General features: G+C 32.5%; 2 protein-coding genes across 2 annotated transcripts in view; one reads left to right on the top strand and one right to left on the bottom strand.

The window, feature by feature from the left end:
- Positions 1–15350, bottom strand: part of LOC132733056 (protein C12orf4 homolog) — a 44719-nt gene extending 29369 nt beyond the window's left edge. The window contains exons 1-2 of the mRNA XM_060719641.1: positions 15242–15350; positions 6394–6602 (exon numbers count right to left, since the gene is read on the bottom strand). Coding sequence (XP_060575624.1) covers positions 6394–6553 — 160 coding nt within the window. The 5' untranslated portion in view covers positions 6554–6602; positions 15242–15350. The remainder of the gene's footprint in view (positions 1–6393; positions 6603–15241) is intronic.
- LOC132733054 (uncharacterized) overlaps positions 15305–15454 on the top strand; it is a 70213-nt gene continuing 70063 nt past the window's right edge. Inside the window, exon 1 of the mRNA XM_060719634.1 lies at positions 15305–15434. Within this exon, the coding sequence (XP_060575617.1) occupies positions 15401–15434 (34 nt within the window). The 5' untranslated portion in view covers positions 15305–15400. The remainder of the gene's footprint in view (positions 15435–15454) is intronic.

Below are 15454 nucleotides of genomic sequence, written 5' to 3'. Positions count from 1 at the left end.
CCAACATAGTGCGTTTGCGACCAGCATGGATCCAGACCAGCCTGCTCATCCTAGCAGCCTGATCAGGATCCATGCTGTTCGCTATCAGTTTCTCTACTTGTAATAGGGTTGTTAAGCGAACAGCATGGATCCTGATCAGACTGCACATATGCGCAGGCTGGTCTGCATCCATGCTGGTCGCAAACCCATTATCTTGGTTTGGTCGTGACGCGGCTCAAATGACCATTCAGAATCTGAAATGTCTGAGATCAATATTATTGTCACAGAGAAATTTTGCCTCACCAGAGGATCAAACCAGCGACCCTGAATAACAAATCTGATGCTCTCTGTACTGAGCTACACTGATGCGGTCTTTTAAAATTTGTCACCAACAGGTAAGTAAATCCATCAAGCAAGAGGACATCTTCATTGTTTTGAATTTTGCCATCAACAAGTAAGTAAATCCCACCTCCCCCACCCCCCACCCCTCGAGAGGACATCTTTATTGTTTTGAATTTTGTCACCATCATATAAGTCAATCCCGATAACAGCAGACGGAAAATGTGTATTAACCTGTAAATCATGCTCCATATTTTCATTCAGACACATAAATTACAACTTTACTGGCTAGAATTCCTGTCCAATATATTACTTTGTCATGACAACTTTCATGACAATTTTCCAGAATTAATTAACATACATTTTAATTTACCACAATGTAAAAACCATGCGGAAACTACAACATAATTTTCATTATATATAAGAAACTTGAGAAACTTCATGAATGTACTGTTTGACACACAAAGCAAACAAGTACATCTTAAACTTTGACCTTTATGTTCAACATTTACTCTTAGTCATCACAATTTATAATGCCAATTCTAAAGGGGCTGGATAGAAGCCTGGGAGTTTGAAACCTGCTTAAGTTTATACAGAATTTATTCTAAGTTTGATTGTGTAGGAAGCTATAAGCTTATAAACACACTCTTAAATCCATTCCTGGAACTAACCAGCACTCGCTATGTGTAAAAAGTTTCTTGCTCACGAAAAAAAAATGGATTGCCCCTGATGGGATTTGAACATAAGAAAAAGCAAATAATTAGATTGAATGTCACGAAATGTCATTATGGGATGTTTCATAACCATGTCCTCTTTACATTATACATGAAAAAGGGTTAAAAGAACAAAAGGTTAAGAACAAGAGTGACAGGGATCACATGTATCGGTTGATGATAGCCGATTAAGCTGTTGTATTAAGGGGTGATACAGTATACCAGTTTGTTCCCTATATGTTGTGGCTACTTTGTAGCATGTTGTAGCTACGGTGTAGCAGGCAACACAAAAAATCATTAACAAGCCAAAACGCTTTTATTATTCAAGGGCCATAACTCAACCAAATATCATTTAATTGGAAAACCCCTGTAACATGAAAAAATACTTGAGCTACCAATCAATCCTGTAATTTTTCATTGAAATTGCATTACTTGTATAAGAGGAAAGGTCTGAACAAACTTTACAAATATTTATCATTAAAGGGCCAAAAATCTGACAAAAAGCATTGAACTGAAAATGCTGATATGCCCAACTAGACTTGCTACTGATCATTTCTGTAATGTTTGGATGAAATTGCACCAGTAGTTTTTAAGGAGTATTCCGACAAGTTTTGTGATGAACTGACCAATGACGAAGAAGCTGGCGACACAAAAATGTTAGTCATCGTCAATACAGGCTGTTCCAACAATTAAGTTTTCCTTTTTTAAATACATAACAATATAAAGTTATACAAACAATTACTGAATATCATTACGGGATGCCCCATTCAACCTTGGAGTGCAAACGATAATGTCGCCAATTTAACGTCTAATTTTCACGCTGATCTAAATACAGTACTAACGAAAGTGACCTTTAATTAATGACATCACACGATGAGACAATTGCCCTCTACGTTGATGCTGTTGACATAAACCTTTTTATAGGAGACAGTTTCTTTGGCATCGCTTTTAAACCATACTTCAGGCTAATGCATATTGGTCTAGACTGTTGAATTATAGACATCATAATCACCCCGAAGGTCTAACATTAATGCAATACATAACACTTCACATCGCAAATCAAACAGTAAGACTGGAAATATATCCTATCGGAACCCAAAAAACTATGTCTTCTGCTATACAGAAAAATTATGCCGATTCTGACTGCTGCTAAAAAAAACCCCCAACAGTCTGAGGTATCAATTTCTTTTGCCAGTTAGATGCTATCTGACTATATTCTAAATAAGGACTGAACAAGAAACATGGCAATGCCATGAAACCAGGTTTTCAATTATCACCATTGTAGATAAATATGTTGTATTTGAAATACAAATACAAGCAACAAACAATGTAACTATGTGCAATGTAAAACATGAATAATGTAGGAGGAATTGCCACAAAAGAAGTGTTCACTATATATTCTGTATAAGGAAAAAAACAAAGGGCCATAATTAGATAAAAAATTATTCAATCACAAAACCCCGACAATATGCGCCAGGGCACTGGATGACAAAGCTACTGTGAAAGTTTGAACAAAATCCGTTGAGAAATGTAGGAGTTCAGCAGAGTTGAATTTTTTCACTATATATTCTGTATAAGGAAAAAAAACAAAGGGCCATAATTAGGTCAAATATTATCCAATCACAAAACCCCGATAATGTGCGCCAGGGCACTTGATAACAAAGCTTCTGTTAAAGTTTGGTCAAAATCTGTTGAGAAATGTAGGAGAAGTTGCGCATGGTAAAAATTGTTCACTATATAATCTGTATAAGGAAAAAAAACAAAGGGCCATAATTAGGTCAAATATTATACAATCACAAAACCCTGACAATATGCCCCAAGGCACTTGATGACAAAGCCTCTGTGAAAGTTTGGTCAAATTCCGTTGAGAAATGTAGGAGGAGTTGCGCACAGAAAATTGTTCACTATATATTCTATAAAAGGAAAAAAAACAAAGGGCCATAATTAGGTCAAATATTATCCAATCACAAAACCCCGACAATATGTGCCAGGGCACTTGATGACAAAGCCTCTGTGAAAGTCTGGTCAAAATCCATTGAGAAATGTAGGAGCAGTTGGGCACAGAAGAAATTGTTCACTATATATTCTATAAAAGGAAAAAAAACAAAGGGCCATAATTAGGTCAAATATTGTCCAATCACAAAACCCCGACAGTATGCGCCAGGTCACTTGATGACAAAGCTTCTGTGAAAGTTTGGTCAAAATCCGTTGAGAAATGTAGGAGGAGTTGCGCACAGAAGAAATTGTTAACGCCCGCCCGACATACCTCAATCTAATAACCAGTTTTTTCCTTCGGAAAACCTGGTTAAAAAAGTATTTTTTTACATAAAAGCTATATACTAGTAATATATCTAATTTCTAAGCTTCTGAGATAAAAAATATCATTATTGTAATTGTTTTATTTTATTTTCTTTCAAAAATGTGATGTTAATTTCTGTATCTTTCTCATTTACTTTTACTTGCAGCACTAAAACAAATAACACTATTTTGTACTTCCTATACCTTATAATAGGGTCATTGTTTTTTTATTGTTTCGTTGCGATAAGTACAAAAATGTATTACCGTATTTCAATCGTAAACTGGTGGCTAGTTACTAACAAGTGATTTTAAATTATATATCAATACTTAAACCTGCTGCAGATAATTATCAACTTCTTCACATAAATAATTTAATACAGCCATGAAGGAGAAAATGGCGCAGGAAATACTGTTGTCAAATCAACCTGCTTCATTCAAGACACCTATTTGCAAAAAGTTCAAGGTCAGTAGACCTGACAGACTCCACAAACTGGATGGGCTATGTTGCTGGAGGTTCAGCACTCCCCTCCTCCCACCCCTTTAAGAACAGGTTTGGGTCTGCTAAATTATGAACTTTTTTGGTCGTTGGGGAAAAACACAAAATTTGTGAAAACCAACACTTTATATTTAAGCTGTATCCTTTTTTATAGAAAGGGGAAAAATCCTGATTACAAAGGGAAAAAATATCAGTTAAAACACTGTTCAAGAATTGTTTAAAAAAAAAATGACTTAATAAAGTATACAATTAAACTGTGACACATTTAAAAAGTTCTCACGATTTATTTTTTTTCAAAATGAGTCACATGCCCTTGTATGACATCATTCTGCTGTTATGAAGGAAGTTATAAATTCATAGACCACTACATTTGTGTGAAAGAATAGCACTTAGCAAATTACTTTAATTTACATTATTTCATTCGCAAAATGTGTGATTTAAATGTGATATCAAGGAAACAAGAGCCACCACAAAGTAGGGATCACGCTGGACTTTTTCTCATTTCCAAAGGCAAACACATCAAAAGAACATTGACTTTCTTTACAGTAAATAATTGAATAAAAATTTCATATTTTACCTTGACAGTTATGGTTAATTACATAAATAAATCAACAAAGTTATTGCCAAATTTAGCAATATTCATTAATTTGACATTGAATGTCAAGGTCAAATAAAGGTCAAGGTCAAGTTTCATCAAACCCTCTTCTTAGCATTGTTGTACCAAAGTATAATAACAATCAATATATAAATTACAAATTTATAGCCAATTAAAGCAAAAACTGAAAACATCATAAATTTACCTTCAAGGTCAAGGTCATTTATGAGTGAAGGAAAAATTCAGTCAACTTGAAGGTCTTGTCCAAAGGGTCATTGAATCTAAGTATTAAAGCAATCCAATATGAATATAAAGCAATTAAAATTAAGCAATGTTAAAGTTTCTGGACAACAATGGCATCCGAACTGCAATAACATGACTGTAGCAATAGCTCGATTTTTGTTTCTTGAAAAAGTCGAGCTAAAAAATAAAACATAAACTGGTTAATGGAAACTGTGTATAGCCTCGTTACCGCCTTTTAGAGAATACTGTCAAGCCAGATATCTCAGTCAGTGCGTCGGCAGCCAGAGTAAGATTCTAAGTGATATGTAATAAAATATATTCTTTATTATGTCTTTAGTCAGACACAATACTTCTGAAAATAAAGAAATGAAAGAAGACATACACTTTGACATTTAAACAAACTGACTATTTCTGAACGTGTAAGTGTCTAGACTATGTCATGAAATAAAATCAGTCTAAAACCTGAAGGATTTCTAAAACATCCTTACTACAGCAAAATTTGCTCTTTGTATTCAAACAAAGTAAATCTTAATCAATCTTTTGATTTCAGGGTGTGTGGACCCTTTTGCTGGGAAAATTTCCCTGCAAATGGGACTGCACAACTTGACAAGTTAATTTTAGTAACTTCTTTTCATTCTCTCTCTCTCATGCTTGTTCTTGTATACCCTCCTGCTTGAAGAAATGATCCATAAAAATGATAAAACCTAAAAATCGAAGAAAATTGTGCGGAAGTACAACATGTCATGTGAGCGCTTATTAAGTATACCCTTTTGAAATTTCGAAAGGAAAACCCTATAACTTTTTAGTTTTATAATATAAATGTAAAAAGATAATTTTGTCACTGTACAGTAAGTAAAATATTTTAAAAACTTTTGATCTGATTATTAAACTTCAGATTAAAATAAGAATGAGATGCTTTAAATCTATATGCTCAGCTATTTTTATCTGTACTGAAAATGAACAAACAGAAATAAAAACAAAATTCAAAATAAACAAACAATTCCTTATACATATATTATTACAATTAATTTAATTATCATAGTTTAAGCTAGATGATTTTCACACAATTACAAAAAACCCAAAGCAATCAGACACAATAAAAGTTTCATCAAATACTTTCTATAAATAAATCCATCAAAATAAAGCAACGTATGTTTCTTATTGGGCTAAGTGTAATTTGCAAGAAAAAAACAAACAACAACACATAATCTATTTATAGACGGACAGACAGATTTCCTAGAATAGCAAAACCAGTAATGCAGTTGTTTAATGTAAATATATATAAATCAAGCATGTATTCTATAAGGCAATTAAGCGATTTACATAAATATATATATTTATATGGCTGTTCAATCATAATTTACATGAGGATTACAAAAATACACGTTAAAATCACCCACTAATATAACATGACAATATTCATAATTACTGTTTGATTATTTATATTATATCCAGTTTTTGTTACATGGAAATGAAATACTCTGAATCTCAAAAGAACATTTCTGTACTATATTGTATATATATATACATGTATAAATATATAAAATTATGCATGATACATGCATTATGCCCTCAAATTTTACAATGTCATAATAATACAATAAATTGTAAGGTGAAATAGTGGACAGATCCTGACCCTATTTGACCTATGACGGGGACAATAAACAGAGTAACCTCTTAGTGGGCTTAAATAAAATATTCCTAATAATAATAACAACTTAATGTCTCACCATTTTCAATGTAACAAGGTAGATTATGCTCGAACACAAGACGTCCGGTGAGATCCCGCGCTGGTTGGCTGTATGGTATAGTGACTGGAACCCGCAGCACACTTTCAACATCTTTACTAGCAAACGTGTAAACAAACTCTCTTTCTATGGACAAAGGCATGATGGCTGGGAACCAGATGTATGTCAACTTTTAATGTCCCAAGATTTTCCTGAATAAATAAATGTCAACATACAAAAATTATATCAATTAAAATTAAATTATGGTTTCAATATAGAATCTTGTAAGCAGATTTATATTTCTTTGCCTTATATCAAACATTTTTCCAGTAAATTTCCTGGCCTCTGCTGTGCAATATCAGGGCATCATGATTCAATGACTAAAGTGAGGATTGAACTCTAAATCCCTGATCACAATGTTAAGAAGCAGAAAACTGAACCATCAGACTGCAACCCATCATTATAATACATGTATAACTGACAATCTTAGAGTTGTCACAAATATTAATATTTTGATAATACATGTAATACATTAATTATTGTTGAATCTTATACGTTAAATTTATGTGTCTATTTTCTAGGTCAGCAAATACAAATAACCATCATTATACTGAAGTATACAACCTGCCTATCAAACAATACCAATCTGTGTCATCAACAATAAATGCCATACAGTACAGACTACAGTCAGCATGGAATTGTAACAATTACATACAAGCACTAATTCAACCACAATGTTGTTTTTTTAATTTCTTATGGAATCCAACAGTTATAATACAAGTGCACTTATTCAACGACAATGTTTTTTGTTGTTGTTTTTTTTTAAATTTCTTGAGAAGGTCATCCCAATTTAATGTAAAGAGATATTTGAGCTGCGCCATGACAAAATCAAAATAGTGCATCCACGCAGTCTGATCAGGATCCATGCTGTTCGCTTACAAACCCTATTACAAGTAGAGAAACTGATAGCAAACAGCATAGATGCTGATAAGACTGCGTGGATGCACAGGCTGGTCTGAATTCATGCTGGTCCCACATGCACTATGTTGGTTTTGTCATGGCGCGCCATTTAAGCTACAAAACAAACTATGAAATGGTCTCAATATTCTCACCCTAAAACTAAGTAAATCAAAGGACTGAAAATCCTTAAAAAAAATTAATTTAATATCTGAGCATAAATTCCCTCTCTAAATACAAATATGTTTTTTTGTTAAAATGCAAAATTACAAGACAAGCACAAAACAGTGTAATAGTTTAACAAATACCAACATTCTTCACATCTTTTGAAATACATGTAGTAATATTACATTTAAATATTCAAAGAACAGACGGAAAATTTCCCTCATTTACAGTTGCACCCAATGACCGTCAATGATCCAAATTACGAAAAAAAACCTCTTTCATAAGCTCTCGATAGCTAAGACCTGGTGATGCTGACACTTCAAAATCCATGCCCCTCACTGCCGAGTTAGAGTCCCTGAATGGACGCTGGATTCTTCCATGTGAGAAAGTTTTCAAGTTCAGTAAAAGAACGTTGGTGGTACTACACAAGTATCTGCTTGTGTCTAAAGTAATGTATGGAAGGGGCACAGAAAATCTACTTCCATCAATAATGCTGGAAAGATGCCCAATGATCTTAAAAGTGTCAAGGAGACATCAAACCAATAAAATAGTTCTTTAAAAAAGATAAACAACAAATATACCAACAAATACCTAACCAAATTCTTTCAAAGCGCATCCTTAGAAGAAATAGAAATACAGTACAACTTCGATGTGTCAAACTTCTATTAGTCAATTTTCCCAATGTGTCGAAGTAAAATGAAAATCACGATTTTTCCCTCTTTATTTTTTATAAAAACCTACATATGAGTCAAAATTTTATGTGTCAAATTTTTCAATATGTCTGTTTTTTGGGGTCTGTCGAGTATAATTTACCATAAATAAGTCAAAGTCCTTTGATTATTTACCGAAGTTCTACTGTATTTTACAAAGAAGTAACGACTACAAATAATTACAGAGAAGCCTTTTCAAAAGATGGCCTCTTCAGATTTCATGACAGTGATATATTTTCATAATACAATTACAAAATCTTCCACACTCTCATAAAATACATTATTTCTAGGAAATCCCATAGGATAATGTGTCTCAGCTTTAGACGAGATGTTCTTTAAATGATGATGCCACTGTCAACAATACAAATGTACATAATCTGTCTTCTTATTGAAATTTCTCCAAAGAGACTCACCGTCAAAGCAAGTATAAGACAGTCTAAAATATTCTATATTTTCTGCTCACATTTAAGTATGGTTAATCTGTTGGGTTCAGTTTCAAGTCACGATAAACCCCTTTACCATGCTAAATATATTAAATGGACTTGTTCATCTATAAATCTGGACAAAAACCATTCTTGGTCTGAAACCATTCTTGGTCTGAAACCATTCTTGGTCTGGAACCATTCTAGGTCTGGACTGGTTGCACGGGTAAAATACACTGCATGTTGCCACAAGCAGGGTTGGGGTGAACACTATAAATGTCATATTGCGAGAGGGGCCGACAAAATCTATTTTTAACTCAAGTGTCTGTTTTCTCATTTCTTTGTATGTATAATATTTATAAATTCTGGACAAATTTCATATGTTCATACACAATGCAATGCGTATGATTGATTTTGCCGCCCTCCCTATTTTAACATTTCAGTCTTGAACCCTTAGCTTGCTGGTGGCAATAGGTTCTATCCATGTGACAAGTTCAGACCTAGTTCAGCTGGCATGTCTGTGCCATTATATTTCTGCCTTATATTATTCAAAATGGGCAATTATATAAAATAAATTGGGAAAAATTTCCTATATTTCTGTACATTCCTACAAGAGTGACATAAGATATTTAAAGATCCCGTATGTTGTAATTGAGGTTGTATACCACACTTAAGTGAAATTATATATATGTAAATAATTATGCTCATAAAACAATTTTCAAACATCGAAGAATATGTAAAATATGTACTGCAATTATTTGAAAAATTTGAGTTAGACTTTATAGAAAATAAATTTTTATTACCTACATATTTAGATGAAATGCTAAATTCGGTTATTATCTTTATTAATAGTAATGCTTTTTGGAACTGACAAAATTGAAAAATCTTAATTTGAGCATCATATTTATGATATAAAACCATAAAAAATTTGTGTTACAGGATCTTTAAATATTCAGTGATCATTTCTCTGTAATTGTACCAATTTGACAATTACATGTACTTGTATACATATAGTGCTCAATATACATGTAAATCACATATTGCATTATTGCCAAATTTAATCAAAGTGATCAATTGAATACATATTCGTTAAAATTATGGAAAAAAAATTAAGAAAAATTGACTAGGATGAAATATTAATCAATCCACCCATGCAGCAAATAAAAAAAATAAAAAAAATTTCAATACAAATAAATAACAGACACCGAGGATTCAAACACGCAACTACATACAAAACTGCTTGCTGTTCTTACCACTTTAATAGGTCTAATGACATTATTTAAGCCATTATGTAAGCCATGAAGCATTTAGAGCAAACACAAGCCACTAAAATTTAATGTTTAGATGGTTAAATAAAAATCACGGAAACACACCTTCCCAAGTATTAATCAGTCTCAGGTCAATGTTGCTAGACAATTAATGTCGATGTCTTTGTTTTAGGAAAGAAATGCTGATTTATAAAACCATCTCTTTTATTAATAAGTCTCGAGACAATAAGTGGGAAAATTCTTTTAAATGAAACTTCAGAAATTTTAAACTAACTCAAAAAACTTGCCATATGAGGGCCGCGGTTCACGGACAAAACCAAAAAGGGTGGGTTTTTGGGGACCAGCATGATCCAAAACCAACCCTTTGCTCTTTTCCGCCCCATTTGGGTCGGGGTTTTCAATGCTTTTCCCCCTGTAAAGTTTCCCCATTTTTGGAAATTTGGGATTGGAAAGCGAACAGCATGGACCCTGACCCAGACTGCGCGGGAGGGCGCGGGGCGGGTTTCTGGATCCTTTTGCTGGTAAGCCCCCCCCACTATTTTTCGGTTTTGTGGGTTACGCGCCCCCATATGTTTTAAAAGGAAATTTTTCATTTGGGTTTCCCCCTGGGAATTTTATTGGCCCAAATAACCCCCTTTTGATTTTCGGTCCATAATAATCAACTTGTTTTCCCACCTTTGTTTTCATTTGAATAACCCAATTTGCTTTTAATTTTTTTTTTAACCCCTTTCCCACATCTAGCCTTTGGGCTTTTAAAAAAAATACAGAACAAAAAAAAAAAAAAACCTTTTTCCACTTTGGCCCAATACCCAATTTAAATTATTTCTTTTTATTACAACTTTCTGTTTTTTTAAAAAAAAAAAGGGTTTTTTTTCATTATAAAACAAAAAAGGGAAAATTCCCCAAATTTTCTTTAAAGGGCAAGACTGCAATGCATTTTGGGGTTTTGAAAATTTTAAAAGTTGTTTTCCCTTGGGTTTGTGTTAAAATAAAAAGAAATTTAATTTTACATTTTTAAAAATTTTTACAAAAGGATTAGAAAAACTTTTAAATAAACATGATGGGATCATTAATGTGAAATTTAACAAAGGGGTGTATTGAAGAAATTTTTACTTTAAAAAATTTTTTAAATCATCTTTTTTTTTTTTACCGAGGGAGGGCAATGGGGGCCCAAATTTTTAAAAACCCCTTTTTGATTCCCCCCAAAGTTTTTTTTAATTTTTAAAAAGGCAAAACAGAACAAAAATTTCGCAAAAAAAAAATCTAAAAAGAAAAATCCAAAGTTTTGTACGGGCCCAAATTTGCAGAATAAAAAATTTAAATTTTAAAGTGTTTTTTTTTTTTCCTTTAAATTCTTGACAATGGGGGAAAGGGTTTAAAAATTTTGTAAAATGCTTAAATTCTCCCGGGGAAATGTTGGCCTACTTTTTTCCAAGTTCAACCCTTTAAATTTGGGTTGGACCTTTTTTTTAAAATTTTGGAACCGGGAATTTCCTAAAATTTTAGGTTAAAAAAAATAAACCATTTGGACCTTTTGGGATGTTTTACAAAGTTTTCAAAAAAATTTGGGGTTTTGTTCCCAAAACACAAATTTTTTAAACCCTTTGCCCCAAAAATTTTTAAATCAAGGGAAAAAACATTTTTTTTGAAAATGTAGGAAAAAAATTTATGAAAAAATATAAATAAAGGTTTTCCCAAAAAAAGTTAAGGGAAAAAACACAATTTTTAAAATTTATCCTTTTTGGACTTTTGCTCTATACAAAAAATTTTTAACCCCAAAACTTTAATTTTAAAAATTAATAATTTAAAATTATTTAAAAATTCACTTGACTTTTTAAACTGTCCATTTAAAACTTTTTTTTCAGTTAAAGGGACATTCTTTTCGGGGTTTTCCAAAAATTCATTTTTTGAGTTCCCTTTGGGAAGTCATTTTTGGGCCTTTTTCATTCCTTCAGGTTTGTTTTTTTTTGACCCTTTTTCGGGGGTAAATTGTTTCAAGAAATTTTTTGGTTGAAAATCGAGAAACCAAACTAAAAACCCGGGGTTTTTGGGGGGCATTTATTTCATTATTCTTCTTTCCAATTTTCATAAAATTTTTCTTTTTGGACAAACTGCTTCCCCGGGGGTTTTTCTTTCCCCCTTTTCCCGGGTTTTTGATAAAAGATATGGCTTTTCCATAAATATATATCTTGTTATTTTTTTTTTTGGTTTGAAAACCCTTTAAAAATGGTTTTATTTTTTAAGTTAGAATAGTTTGTATTTTTTCATTTATCACATAAACCCGGCGCAAGATTTGTAATAAAGCCTTGTAAAAAAAACGTATTACACTAGTGTAATAACATTTTGAGTGACGTCATTTCGCAATAGAAAATAGCTTTAAAGCGGCTAATATTAGCGTTCACTATAAACGCGTCATTAAAAATTACTCTTTTAAAAACAGTTTACTGTTCTTATTTTATATATGTGATAAAAAGAATATTATATTCGTGTAGATTCAATACTAAATTTATTGAACTCGTTGAATAAAACAATATTATGCTCGCCAGAGGCTCGCATAATATGATTTTATTCAACTTGTTCAATAAATTTAGTATTAAACTACACTCATTCAATATCCTCTATATATTTCCCTTAACTTGTCTAAAAATTATGATACACAAAAAAAAACACAGTAAAATGTGCATTAATTCATTATTTTGTGGTTTCAATTTCTCACTTATAAAATTGCCAACTTTTACAGAAATACCACATCATCTTAAATTTACCTTACCTAGCATAAATAACAAGTTTTATTTAGTAGATATGTCAGAGGTATTCCACATGTGGCCAAAAGATGGTTTCTCTTTTATTTCAATTCTTGTGCAGCCAACATATCATAATTCTCTGTTTCAAATACAATTTTTGTTTCCTTTCCTTGAAATATACCAGCCAAAGTGCAACCATTATCATATCATGTTAAAATTTTATCCACACCTAAACAAAATTGACAGTATAATGTCTGTAGACTAAGAGTAAGGGTTCTTTTGCATGCAGGGATTCCAAAACAGTGTAATTTTCTTTCTGCATCTCAAGAGTATCAACGAATAATTTCTCACTTAGGAAAAATGCTTGATTTCATGTCAAAGCTAGTTGCAGAAGCAAACAATGGCTTTTGGATTACCTGGCTATAAACTTCACCCTTACTGCCTTATTAAACATGAGCCCAGACAAGGTGACATTAACAACCAGTGTAAGGCATAATAAATCCAATGATAAAAGGTCATTTTGGAGAATTAGTATTTGTTGTAGTCAGTAGTTGTTTGAATTTGTTTGAAAGCATTGAAATAGGAATTTTTAGCTGGTCTTATTACTGGTTTGAGGTAGTCAGGCATGGGAATTGCAACTTTATTTTGTAAGATATTCCAAAACATAATGAGGCACTGATCTATGTGTGCTTGCTCTAGGCTCCACCACTCTAGAGAATCATGCATGGCTGAAATTATGGATGTGCGACTGTGTTGTTTTAACCAGTGGGCAGCACAGTGCTAAACAGACTCAATCTGGTCAATGAGAACTCAAGTGTCTGGTGACCTGAAACTGGAATTGTAAGGTTAAAGTCTATTCTAGACTAGATTCAATGGTTCGGAGTGGAACTTGATGTTTCCCTGCAGGAAGCCTAGCGTTTGGTATGCCTCTTTAACAATAATGTCAATTTTAGTGTTCCAATTTAGGTTATCTGATATTGTGATGCCAAGTCAAGGAACTCTGCTGATCGTACTGATTCTAACATGATATTGTGCTGGTTTATAGTGTTGGTATTTGAGTCTTTCTTATTGTAATTTTAATGTCAGACTTGGTATTTTAATAATTGAATTTCATTCAGGGCTTTTTTCACAGGTTGGTGAAGCAGCCCTTCCCTTAATTTTGGGGAAAAGTTAAGCAGTATATTTGCAAAAGGGGAAGAAAAAACTTGATGTAAATTTAAATTTGGGGGAAAACTGCATGATTTTAAAGAGTTTTTCTTTGGCGAAGCATCCCTATAACTGCCTCTGCTATAGAATGAAAAAAAGCTCTATCATGTCACATTTTATTTCTCATGTTCCAAACAGGTGTAAGTCTTACTGTAAGTGGTGAAAGTGAGAAGTTACAGACAGAGATACACAGCAATGTCATCAGCAAAGAGCTAAAGAGTAAAGAGTGTCTTACAAAGTCATTTACATAAAAAAGGACAGGAGAGGTTGTAAGAGCCTTGAAGGACACTCAAGGAGGTAGGAACAGTAGTTGACAAGGAGCCATTTACTACTACTACCAATTGTGACCTACTGTCTTACTCTAAGAAAGACTTTATCCAATTGAGAGTTACTCCCCTTATATCATAGAAATGTAGCCATAATTGTGGAGTTTGGCATTTTTGACTATGTCTATGTGAAATAAAGAAGTATGATGTCAATTTGACTTTTATGAGTGACAGATTGAAATATTCCATTAACTTATACTAGAAGTTGGGTTTGACAAGAACTCTTTTCTAAGAAACAATTCCTACATGGATGCCAAATAAAACAACTAAAAAACATATTGATTTATATAAACGTCAAAAATTTCTCTGTGTCATTTGCTGTTCATGAGTGCAACCATTTTGAAAACTTTTCAAACAAAAAGTTACAGAATATACTGTATCTTGTCTCCACAATCTAGCAGAAAGAGTAAAACAAGTATTTTGTATTTTAATTATCTTCTAGAAAAAAAACCCCATAAAATGTAGAAATCTAAAGCAAATGTTGACATTGTTTTTATTAAATTGTCTAAAATTTCATTACACACAAAGTACATTATCATAAGCACTACATCATCATTTGATTGTAATCATCAAGACATAGTTTCTACTTGTGTTTGTTTATTGTGCGACATGTTTAAATTCTAGGGTACTCAACAAACATACAGGAGATGGATTAAAATCTCAAAATCCCTTGATTTTTAGTTTCTTAATCAGACTTCTCATTACATAGGTGTTGCCTTCTTTCATATTTGAATATGTTTGGTATTAAAGTAGATAGATCTACATGTTGGTTCAGATATAAAACCTTAAATTAACATTCAAATTAAATGATGACATGGAGCAAATATCATGCCAGACACATCTTAAAATGCTACTTTTCGATTAAGCTTTCTTATACCATAATACTATTACACTTTTCGAAACAATTTTATCAAAATAATAATTCTAATCCGAAATTTATTGCAGACGAGTACTTTACTTTTAACAAAAGTTTTCAATGTACGACAACAGATTTTGTCTTACGTATTGCTTGACAGAAGTCTTTGAAATGATTCATAATTCATGCATACTTACTTAAAACACATGAAAAATCTCTGTCAATCAGTAAAAACTCTGATAAATGAACTTAAACAATTTGTGGGCGAATCTATGCATGGACGCTGACATATTGGTTGTTGGTTTCTGGGTAATGACGTCAAGATCTAGGTCGGTGTCGGGGTGAAAACTCGGTCAATGATGGATGAAAACACGCTGTCTGATACAGCGGGTATGATGCTTTAATTTCTT

Source organism: Ruditapes philippinarum, unplaced genomic scaffold, assembly GCF_026571515.1.
Source record: "Ruditapes philippinarum isolate M1 unplaced genomic scaffold, ASM2657151v2 ctg463_1_1_1_1, whole genome shotgun sequence".
Taxonomy (NCBI): Eukaryota; Metazoa; Mollusca; class Bivalvia; order Venerida; family Veneridae; genus Ruditapes; species Ruditapes philippinarum.
The sequence above is the reverse complement of the archived record's forward strand: the minus strand, read 5'-3'. Positions and strand labels throughout refer to the sequence as shown.